Source organism: Triturus cristatus, chromosome 5_2, assembly GCF_964204655.1.
Source record: "Triturus cristatus chromosome 5_2, aTriCri1.1, whole genome shotgun sequence".
NCBI classification, from domain to species: Eukaryota; Metazoa; Chordata; class Amphibia; order Caudata; family Salamandridae; genus Triturus; species Triturus cristatus.
In genome coordinates, this window is record NC_140588.1 from 1,073,935,958 (window position 1) to 1,073,948,125 (window position 12,168).

The 12,168-nt window shown below is 44.9% G+C and overlaps 1 protein-coding gene across 2 annotated transcripts in view; it reads right to left on the bottom strand.

Annotated features, from left to right (window-relative positions):
• The window catches only part of LOC146829692 (serine protease 23-like), a 1,412,546-nt gene that overhangs the window by 349,994 nt on the left and 1,050,384 nt on the right, over nucleotides 1-12,168 (bottom strand). For both annotated transcript variants that reach the window (XM_085608396.1, XM_085608399.1), the window contains exon 9: nucleotides 3,601-3,720. In XM_085608396.1, coding sequence (XP_085464522.1) covers nucleotides 3,601-3,720 — 120 coding nt within the window. The remainder of the gene's footprint in view (nucleotides 1-3,600; nucleotides 3,721-12,168) is intronic.

The window sequence follows — 12,168 nt, forward strand, 5'->3', positions numbered from 1 at the left end:
CCGCATTAGGGTGCTGAGTGCGTATGAGTGTAAGAAGGTTCCAGACGGACTAGGCTGATATCAGTGTCACCGTGTAGTGGTCCAGAGCGAGTGAGTGTGTGTGTGTGTGTGTGTGAGAGTGAGCCATTACATGACTTCTTCACAAAACAATCTGAGAGTTTTGACTCTCAATGTCAGAGGGGTTAATAATCCCGTTAGGCTTTTTAGAAAAGCAGTAAAAACTTGGCTCATTCTCTGCTAAGTCAGAATTTCACCTCATCAGTAATCCGAAGCGCATCGAACTTTAGCGCCAAGACACCTCCGGGCAATCGCGCGCTTTACAAATATATAAATCAAATCAAAATCAAACGACGTGCTATCATCTTCTATCTAGCACACATGCAAGCAGACATTTGCCTACTACAAGAGACTCACTTACTAGCTAGTGACTGGCATTGGCTTAAGTCCAGGGCTTTTCCCCAGCCATAGTTTTTCTCCTCGGTGCGAAAGGTAGCAGGGATAAAGATATTATTGTCACATTAAATTCGAAGGAAAATGGGCTCCAAAATAGCCAAAATTAGGGGTCACCTCCTAGTTTATCTCATCAATTTCGGGCCACATACTCTGGTATTGGGCTACCTGTATGCACCAAATGAGGGACAGGATCAGTTTGTGCGCAGAGCTATAGCAGACAGTATGATAACACAGGACCGATGGGTTTTACTTGGGGGGATCTTAACCTAGTCTTTCATAATGAGCTGGACCGCTTGGCCCAGAGGCAGCGCGCGACAGGAGCTTTCATCGCAGGCAATGCCTTTTGGCCTCAAGAGCTGGGACTGAGGGGTCTCTGGCAGGATCTCTATCCGCTAACCAGAGATTAGACCTTATATTCCCACACACATAAATCATATGATCGACTGGCCCAGGTGCAGATGGCAGTCACTTCGGTGGAAATATAACCGCATTCCCTGTCAGATCACTCTGCCCTTTTTTTAAACCTTGCACAACCTTGAAGTGACACCACTACCCGTACCTGGCGGCTGTGAGAGACCCTCCTTCTGAGACCAGCTGTGGTCTGACATATAGAGAGGGCAATTGGGGATTATTTAAAGATTAATGATACCCCGATACCCCTGTCCCGATAGTCTGGGACGCTTTGAAGGCAGTTACTAGAGGGGAATTTATTGCCATTTCAGTTGCGGATAATAAAATAAGGAAGGATAAACTAAAGCAATTAGTGCACAAAGCACAAGAGCTAGACAGCATCCATCACCACCCCTAGAATATAGTGCCAGTTGGAGTACGCCCAGAAACAACTAGCAGGGTTGTAGCTAGATAGCGCAGAATATTCACTACTCTACTTCAAACACTCATATTATATAAAGGGGGAACAAATGTGGGAGATTATTGGTGAACAAACTCAGAGCCCAACGTCAAGCTACCACAGTGGATTCCTTACTGGCTAAAGAGTAAGCCCTTATTGAAGGGGACGGGCCTGTGGTTGCAAGGTTCAGGGACTTTTATAAAGATCTCTATTCTGCGTAGACTCTTCCTGCTCATAAAATAGCTGACTACCTGGGAGGATCCAAAGTAACACATTTGACTGAAGATCAGGCAGCTGGGCTAGACAGTTAGATTAGAATAGAAGAGGTCATATCAGGGATCTCCAGACAGAAACCCCTTAAGTCGCCTGGTCCAGACGGTTTTCCGGGGACCTTTACTAGAGTATTTAACTCTATCACAAGCTCTGCTATGCTCCCTCCTCAATGATGGAAGCATTCTGCAGCATACATGGAAAGAGGAAAACGCCTTGTAGGATTGTTTTTTGTGCAGGAAGATACCCCTTCCTGCATAAAAACAGTCCTGCTTGCAACGGAGGCACCCTTAGGTGCACCATGGTGCAAAGGTGCCTGCATTGACACTAGGCTGCCAAAGCCGGGCCAGCACATGGAGAAAGAACAGGAAAGCACCTTACTGGTTAAATACAGTGTATTCCTGCCCTTTCACTTTGGCATAGGGCAGTGGAGCAAGGTGCCTTGAGGTGCTGCCCTATGCCAAAATGCCATAAATGAGGCCCATAGTAATTAGGGGGGGTGTTAAATACCTTGCTCTTTGTTACATTTCAGAAGGTCAAAACAATACAGCACTTACCGTAACATTCAAATGTTGGTGCCTTTAGCCCCAAACTCTGTATGTTATTCCCCAAATATCTCAGAATCACTGCTGTTTACTACACTCCACAAATTAAGTATCCCACGGCATCAGATCTTAACGCGTGCAATAAAGAGAACCTAAACTCAGAACAGGGCCTTAGTGTAGTCTGTGATATGGAGGGGACATGCACTCTGATAAGGGATCTACACAAAAGGCTTGAAAAGGCCCTCGACACCTGCAATAAACAGAACCTAAACTCAGAACAGGGCCATAGTGCAGTCTGTGATGTGGAGGGGACATGCACTCTGATAAGGGATCTACCCCCAAAGGCTTGAAAAGGCCCTCCACACGTGCAATAAACAGAACCTAACCTCAGAACAGGGCCATAGTGTAGTCTGTGATGTGGAGGGGACATGCAGTCTGATAAGGGATCTACACCAAAGGCTTAAAAAGTCCCTCCACACGTGCAATAAACAGAACCTAACCTCAGAACAGGGCCATAGTGTAGTCTGTGATGTGAAGGGGACATGCACTCTGATAAGGGATCTACACCAAAGGCTTGGAAAGGCCATCCACACGTACAATGAACAGAACCTAACCTCAGAACAGGGCCATAGTGTAGTCTGTAATAAGGGAGGGGACATGCACTCTGATAAGGGATCTACCCCCAAAGGCTTTAAAAGGCCCTCCACATGTGCAATAAACAGTACCTAAACTCAGAACAGGGCCATAGTGTATTCTGTGATGTGGAGGGGACATGCAGTCTGATAAGGGATCTACACTAAAGGCTTGAAAAGCCCTCCACACGTGCAATAAACAGAACCTAAACTCAGAACAGGGCCATAGTGTATTCTGTGATGTGAAGGGGACATGCACTCTGATAATGGATCTACACCAAAGGCTTGAAAAGGCCCTCCACACATGCAATAAACAGAACCTAGCATCAGAACAGGGGCATAGTGTAGTCTGTGATGTGGAGGGGACATGCATTCTGATAGGGATCTACCCCCAAAGGCTTGGAAAGGCCCTCCACGCGTGCAATAAACAGAACCTAAACTCAGAACAGGGCCATAGTGTAGTCTGTGATGTGGAGGGGACATGCACTCTGATAGGGATCTACCCCCAAAGGCTTGAAAAGGCCTCCACAGGTGCCGCATCCAACACCTGGAACTCACTCACCACACAACGGAGTATTTTACGGCTTAGATGACTTGCTTGTTCAATATGTAGTTGAGTTCATTCTTCTGCAGTACTAGTCATCTCAAATGATAATTTCCCCCACCTAGTTCCTACTAATCACATCTCAATTCACCCTTTCAGTTGTTAGTGAACGTGATACCTTCAAACCTTGCTATGCTGTCCATCATAGCAAGGCCATAGAAACAATTAAATAAAAATATAGATTTTTTCAAGCGGTAAAGACTTTGTTTAAACCTACAGGATCCATTCCTAGTCTGGGATACCCACCGCCTCCGCCTGGTAACTGAGCACTTTGAAGAGTTCCTTCTCCACGTCAGTCTTGTGCGCGTTCACATCACATTCTCCATTGTTTCTTTTCGTTAGTTTGTCATACAACCGTTCCAGGCTCTAGAAAACACAAGTGATGCAAAGCACAGTCAGGCACAAGAACCACCACACACAAACATATTTTCATCAGTTAAAGGGACCTGTAATACTACAGGTACCTCTGTAACTGCTCAGTATGTGGTGACATCTTTTGATTTTGAGAGACTGTGGGGTTCACCATGTTCTTGAGGACAGACAGCTCTCGATCTGCTCAGTTCTCCGATGCCCGAGATACTTATCAGGTACTTTACATTTCTTTATGCATAATGAGTAGTAGAGACTGAGTCTAAACAGCATACAATACTGTAGAAAGGTGGGGTGTCTCACTCTCACCTATGGCAACTGTGTAACTGAGTTCACAGGCTCCTTGCAAATACTACCTATTCTGAACCTTGCTGATCCTGGAAAAAAGCAAATAAATAAAACATAGGCACATACTGTAGCCCTAGTACAAACACATACCCTGTACAACCACATCCAATGGACATTTGAAAAAATACATTCATTTGTATTACTCTAGCTAATGCTAAGCCAGTGTGTAGGATCCCATGAAGAATCAAGGATTACAGGAGACTTATCCAACTTGAATTCAAGTTTATTCTTTAAGAGGAGGATCCCATCCATATCCCGACAGCATCATTGGGCGACTGCTGTTCTCTTTGAATCAAAACATTCTCATCCCTGTCATGACATACTTGTAATTCCAGAGCATACATTCTATTGTCTCCCAGGGTGACCACATTGTCAGCAACCCAGATATCACACACCTCCCTCCTATAACACCAAACACTTTAACCTATGTACGGATCAATTGATAGCAAAACAAAACAAATAGAGTAATATTCAAAAGAAAAGTTAAATCAGACTCTCAAGTAACAGGATCCTTATCAAAATGATGCATCCTTATCAAAATAATGCACAAGTACTGAACAATATCTCTCAAAAGTTATTGAACAAAGTCACTTAAATACAACGGTTTTCTCCCCGCTCTAGGGGATTTCTCTGGCTCTACCTTCCTTCCAGCATTGATTGCACTACCTTCAAACTCCTTTCCTCCACCCGTCCTCCTCTCCTCAAATAGAAAAAGGGACCTTATAGACCACCACCCTGCCAAGATTCCAAATGCGATGATCCTGTGTCTTTACAGCATTTTCAAATGTCTTGATGACACAAATAGGTCTTTGAATACTCTGATACATTCCCACCCAAACCAGGATGTTTGATCATTACCATATCATCCACAGCCACCACTGTTTTACTCATTGCCGTTCTACAACCATAGTTCAATTTCCTAGCATGTACTTTTCTGCTTTCCTTTTCACACCAGTTGCTTTCCGACTCATATTTGACAATCCCACCTCCTACGTTTCTCACCCAAGAAGGCTCCACGATGGTGATAGAAGACCTTCCTCTAAACAATTCAAAAGGCGACTTTCCAGTGATGCTGTGAGGAGTCAATCTGTACATTTCAACCTTTTATTTCAGTTCTTCTCTCCAATTCAAACCCTTGGATTTTGCCATCCCAATAGTTTCCTTGAGAACTTTGTTAAATCCATTAGACTCTGGATGGTAAAGAGCCCACTTCTTGTATTTAATTCCACGCATCCTCAAGAATTCATCCATCTCCTGTGAGACTAAATGGACTCCATTGTCAGTCAATATCAACTCTGGATTACCTTCCCTTGCGATAAGACACTTTAGAAATGTAACAACATGCTGGGTCTCAACCCCCATCCTCAAACTGATTTCAGGCCATCATGAAAACAAATCCACAACCACCATTACATGGACTTGCTGTCCCTCTCCATCAATAAGACCTAGGATATCAAGGGCAATCTCCTTCCATGGTCCTGACTGTAGTGTGTCCTTTTCACCTCTGCCATTGGAGCCTTCGGGTCCACATCAACATTGTGATTCCACCGCTTTTTTGGTTGGATTTAAAGGTGATCATTCATTGTCTCCACTGAGCGAATACGTTCTTTGTTTATTATTCTTTGCCCCTATTTATTTAGCCTTTTGTTTACTTTATGCACAAATTCGAGGTGTCTCTCCCCGTCCTGAAGAAGACCCCAATTTAAGGACTCAACGCACCTTACTATCTAATGGGGTCAAAACGTCGACTATATTTTAAACACCTGCACTGATTTTGTCATACAACTGGGATAACAGCAATTGTGTTACTGTAGCTGTGAAATTGATTGTATTTGTAGATACTTTGTGGCCTCATTGGCTATCAGACAGGTTTTCTTTCAAAAGACACCATGAATATTGTACATACACTCCCTTCTCTCACGACTCTAAAACCCTCACAACAAGCACTTCCTTTGAGCACTTCCCTACCCGGAGCACCATTTCCTTATGTTTATTCTTGACATATGATTAATTTATGAAATGATAAAAAGTGAAGTGAACTTTCTGACATTGTCTTTTTTTCTATTAAATTAACAATATGGGCGATGTAATAACTGTTAATTAGGCTTTCCACTGTGACCGCCTGTTTTTCTGTATTGGATTTGACCTGTGGGCCTCACACCTCACCAAAAGTAACCAGGACATCAAGCAGGAGATGGGACTGAGCAGAGTTACTTAGGAAGTAGGAGTCCTGTCTGGGATTGGTCAAGACCTGAGGCTGCGTAAATCATTGTACAGCAAGATGAAGGTTCCAACCTGCTGAGCTACACCTGGTGGGGTTTGCAGCTTGGGATCAGGGGCAACTGTCGTACTTTAATCTCTGTGACCGCGTAGGGGAGAGGGCCCCACCCCTGTCTATCCTGGTATTAGCGAACCGCAAATGGTTAATGCGGTATGTACGAGTGCTTTATATATCGTTCTAGCTATGAATGCACTGTGTACACGTTATTCTGCTTCACTACGCGGGTTCCATCTTGTGATTGCCCTCACATAGGCTATAATGAAGCAACTACGGGCCTTGCAATGCATGTGCCTTTCCTTGACTCTTCTGTGACCTGGGCAGCTTGGCTTTGCTCCCCCAGGTCAAACTGGTCTCACGAGCTCCCCTTCCTCCGGCCACCTGTGATTAGCATCAGGGCTCAACGCACCATAAAGTCCTTTCATCACACACAAACCTCCGGCTAATCACTCTCGCACCTGCTTGTTCCTGCTTTATGGCTTGTTTCCCAAAACAGGAGATGCTCATGTTTATTGGGGCCTATCGATATCTAATGTGGGATCTGAACCTTGCTGTGTAAATAATTGTGGGCTGGTTTAGCTGGAATGTGGGATGGTCATCATGACTCTGCCTTTTTTTTGTAATGTACACGTGTATATGGCCGTATCATAAACCTAGGAATGTATGCCTGAGGCAGGGAAAACTGTATTTAAGATGAAGTCCGTTTCTATGATTTTCAGCAGTCTCCTGAGAACATACACGCTGTTGTACTTCTAGGATATCTGTAATTGGTCTGCAGCCAATAAATGAATCTTTGACTTCACCCAGAAGACTCTGTGTTTCTGTAGGTCTGAAACAGGGAGTAACCCAGAAGTCATAGGGTGTGTTCCCCTGCACCGCTGGGCTTAAAATACCCAGTACTTCAGTTTGGCGCCCAACTCGGGACGATTTCAGCGGTACCAGTCCAAGCCAGAGGTTCGTGAGGAGCTTCGTGTGGAAATTCTGAAGGAAGGCCGCCACTTCATCGACCCCTGCATGTCGACGTGGTCCGAAAGTCTTTTCTGCGAGGTTGTCCGCGTCCCGACGGCTACGAAGGACTGCTGCCCTGATTATTCGACCTGTTTTGGACCCTTGACGAGTTTTGAGAGAGCGAAACAATCGAGAGAGTCTTCTGGTGACGCCATCGATCATCAATATTCAGTTAAGTATAAGTGGAGCGTCTCCCATTGGTTTGGTATCCCTCGGGATCATTTTGATTTGGTAATTTGGAGTTTGCAAACGCCAAAGCCAGAGGACTCGTGTATTCACGAGACTATCATAATTGATAATCCTTTGACGTTTTTGGGTCTAGACTAGTGAGCGAAGATGCCTGGTTCTAGAATATTTGGTAGAATATTTTGTTTGGGTTGTGGAAGAGATTTCCAGCTGGAGGAATCATGTCCGGTTCCTCCGGTTGGAACTCCAACTTATGAGCTCTAAGTAAAACATGGCGTAGGTTCCATTGCATATAACGAAGTATGGATCCACTACACCAGAAAAGATGGTGTTTTAAAATTGCCCCAAAATGGTAGTTTCGATACCGATATTTTAGATAATTTGGAAATTAAATTGTTTAAAAAGAAAGCCCGGCCGGCGATGTTTGACTCTTTCCGCTTATGGCGAAAGGAAGCCAAACAGAAGGAAATAAAGCTAGCGAAAAAGAATAAAAGAGAGAGAGGTATGACAGTAATGCAAGCAGCTGTACAATTCAAAGACAATGAGGAGGAGCAGATGAATGAGCAATTGCACAGACAGCGTAAGTTAGGGATCGACAAATGTTACCCAGCTTTACCGCACTCTAAACAGAATGAGTTAGAAGAAAAGGAGAAAGATCCCCTGATGTCGCATTTGTTGAGTTCGCCACCCCCGTATGCTCAAAATGCCACGGCGCCTCCACAGCTTGTGAATATGCCACCTCCAGTTAATATACTGCAAGCCTTGCCACTACAGCCGGCTGCTTTGCAGCCGGCTCCTATCCCTATAGCGCAGCCTTCTCAAGGGCCGCCAGTTGTGTTTCCAACTGCCCCCGCGCTTCCTGCGACTTTGCCTAGCATATTGACTGCCTCCCCTGATACTCTTCCTTGCACCACTCCAGTACCTGTTTCTGCATCCTCTTTTCTCCCCTCTGTTTATCCCCCTGTTTTCGCCTCAGCTTCTCCTTCAGCGCGACAGCGCTTAGCTAATGTGGTTACTACATTAATGTCTCCTCTCTTTGAGTCATCTGGTGCGACTCCTGGTTTACAGCGTAAGCAATTGCGCAGTCAATTGCCTAACCCCGATGAGAAAAAGGTAATAGATCGCATGGCGCGTAGATGGATTGTTTTCCCTTCACTGTATGATGTGGAATCAGTTCTCAACGTTTTTCATCAATGGGATGCCCCAAAACAGAGATATGTGTTTGAGAAAATGTGCGAAATTCTCTGTGAGGAATTGGATGATAGTGGTAAAGACCCAAGCCCGCAGGAGTTGTGTCGAGTGAGATTTGATTTTGGAACTGGTACCATTGTAGATCGCGAGGTAGATAAAGCAGTTGCGGTTGTATTGTCCTTCAGGAATGATGATTGTCAACAGTCATTGTTTGAACAAGATGTCCTTGTGGGGAAAAAGGTAAAAGCGCGACAATACCCCATGAGAGAAGTTCCCCCGGTATGGAAGGAAGCAGTTGCAGCTGATGCCGGTGCCGGTATCGCTGCTGTGCCAGCGCATTTCCAGCGTGTTTGGGTGCATGTTCCATGGAAGCGTTCTGAGGTGTTAGCGCTTAAGCAGACATTGCCTGATCCCCGTAAAAACCCTGCAGGATATTATAAAGAGTTGTCACAGACGGCAGGGTCATGCGTTATGAATCTGACCGACATAGACATGTTGTTTGGTAATGTTGTTCCACAGCCCCTATGGGGATCAATTCGTAATGCAGATCACGATGCAGAACTAGGTGCTACATGGGCTGACATTATTGCCGCTGACGCTAGACAAACTGGTGGCGCGAAACCTGAGCCATTAATAGCAGAACTCCCTGGTAGAATCATCACGTATATGAAGACAATAATGCCCGCGATGCGCGTAAATTGGGACAAGCTATCTGCATGCAAGCAGAAGAAAGATGAAACAGTGTCAGACTTCTTTACCAGGTTTGAAGAAACGTTTATTGATCACAGTGGGCAAGATATGAGTACTGAGGGTGGCCAACGGTTATTTGTGGATACATTTGTGCAGAATTTACTTCCTGACCTGTGTAAAAAGTTAAAAGATTCAGAAAGTTCTTGGGCTGTTTCCTCTTCAGCGCAAATACTGGCTACTGCACAGTATTATGAAAACAGAGATAAAGATGAAAAAGATAGAACAGATAAGAAAACGAAGGAACTAAAGACAAAGGTCCTTTTGCAGCAGGCCTATCCGCCACGTGGAGGTCAGAATAATTATAGGCAACCCCAAGGTGTCTATCACCAACCCCAACAATTTCAGAACAATCAGCAAATGAATGGGTATTATCAACCATGTGTCCCTGTAGGTCCCAACCAATGTTCATACTGCAAAGAGGAAGGTCATTTTAAATATAGTTGCCCTAAATGAATGCAGCGGAACGGTAATGCGTATGGCGCAAGAGGTAGGGGTGGTCAGCAAGCTCCTAGAGGCAGAGGGCGTGGAAATGTTCCCCAGAACGCGCGTCCTCTTCCGCCTCAAAATACCATCAATAGCTTTGATCAGCAAGCCAACGCGACTAGTAATACAGCTCAGTATTACAATAATGATTATTATGCAGAGGACGGCGATGCAGAAAATAATGATTACTAGGACAGCCTTAGACAGAGAGAGGGAGTTGTTTCAGTGCCAGTGGATCAGAGCGGACCGTATGTTGAGGTGACTACAGCAAATGTAAAGGAGCCCTTTCTGCTAGACACTGGTGCTGCAAAGAGTTCAATCATGCATTCAAAACTCCCTGGCGCACCTTTGTCTGGCGATATAAATGTTTCAGTAGGTTTTTCTGGCGCCCCAGTTAGGAACCCGATTTCTAGTCCCATGTCACTTTCTATTGGACCTTGCGAGCTGAAAGCACCCCTGATTCTAACAACAGGTTGTGGTGAGAATTTGCTAGGGTTAGATTTGTTGAAAAGATTACATGCTACACTGTATTGTTCACCGTCAGGGGTACAACTTACATTAGGCAGGAAAGTGATTTCCCCGATGTACTTGTCTAAAAATACAATGCCGCCTGAATTGTCATCCCTTCCGGATGTCCTTTGGGCTACTGGTCCCAATGATGTGGGCCTCTTGGAGATACCGCCATACGTGGTAACTTTAAAGGCTAATGTCAGGCTGCCACGTATTCCCCAGTACAAGATCTCTAATGAAGGCCAGAAAGCATTGTTAGACATTGTCAGCGATTTGATTAATAAGGGTGTAATTGAAGAGACAAGAGGCAACGTTTGCAACAGCCCGATTTTACCTGTCTTAAAACAAACGGACCCTTCACAGCCACCTGTTTACAGATTTGTGATTGATCTTAGAGAGGTTAATAAGATTGTTGTGCCACAGTTTCCAGTTGTCCCTGATATAACTGCCTTGTTAACGATGATTCCAGCTTCGGCTGCATGGTTTTCAGTGATCGATTTAAAGAATGCTTTCTTTAGCATCCCAATTGCAGAAGAGAGCAGAGACATTTTTGGCTTTAGTCTGGGAGGCCGAAGCTTCCGCTTCAAACGCGCTCCCCAGGGCTACTGTGAGAGTCCATCCATATACAGCCAAGCTTTGAAAGCGCAGCTTGATGCACTTGTTTTACCTAGTGGCGCTATTCTGATTCAGTACGTGGACGATTTACTAATCGCCGCGGATACTGAAAAGATCTGCAAAGAAGCCACATTGTCATTGTTGCGCCATTTATCTGCTTTCCATCATAAAGTGTCTCTCTCAAAGCTGCAATATTGTCGACAAGAGGTGACCTACTTAGGTCATCTCTTATCGAAGGAGGGAAGGAAACTGACCCCAGAAAGAATTCAAGCCATTGCACAGTTGAGTGTGCCAAGAACGCAGAGAGAAGTGCGTGCTTTCTTGGGCATTACCTCATACTGTAGGCACTGGATCCCAAATTTTTCCTTGTTGGCAAAACCTTTGTTAGCATTAACATGTAAAGACACACCGAATCCTGTCCCATGGTCTGAAGAGTGCCAGAAAAGTTTTGTGGAATTGCGCAGTGCATTTTGTTCAGCTCCTGTGTTGGGTACCCCTGACTACAGCAAGCCTTTTACATTGTATGTTCACGAGAAAGATGGTTGTGCATTATCAGTGTTAACACAGCCTTTTGGCGACAGACCGCGCCCATGCGCATATTTTTCATCAACCTTGGACCCTGTAGCGAGGGCATTGCCAAGCTGTCTGAGAGCGACAGCTGCTGCAGCTATGTCTATCCGACAATCTGCTGGTTTGGTAATGGACAACACATTGATCGTTATGGTTCCACATGCTGTAGACACATTATTGAACAGAACCAAGACACAACACTTGACTAGTGCGCGATTATCAGGCTATGAGCTCACACTGTTAGCAAACCACATACACATAAAGAGATGCAACACGCTAAATCCAGCTACGTTATTGCCAAATCCAGCAGACCTAGATGAGAATGAGCAACATGACAGTCTGTTCAGAACAGAAGAAGAGACGAAAGGGAGAGTAGATCTAAAAGATACTCCCCTGACTGAGTGTGACGGTACTTTATGGGTGGATGGTTCGTGTTTCAAGCTCCCTAATGGTGACACGACTGCTGCAGATGCTATCACGACTTTACACACGGTTGTGGAAACTGC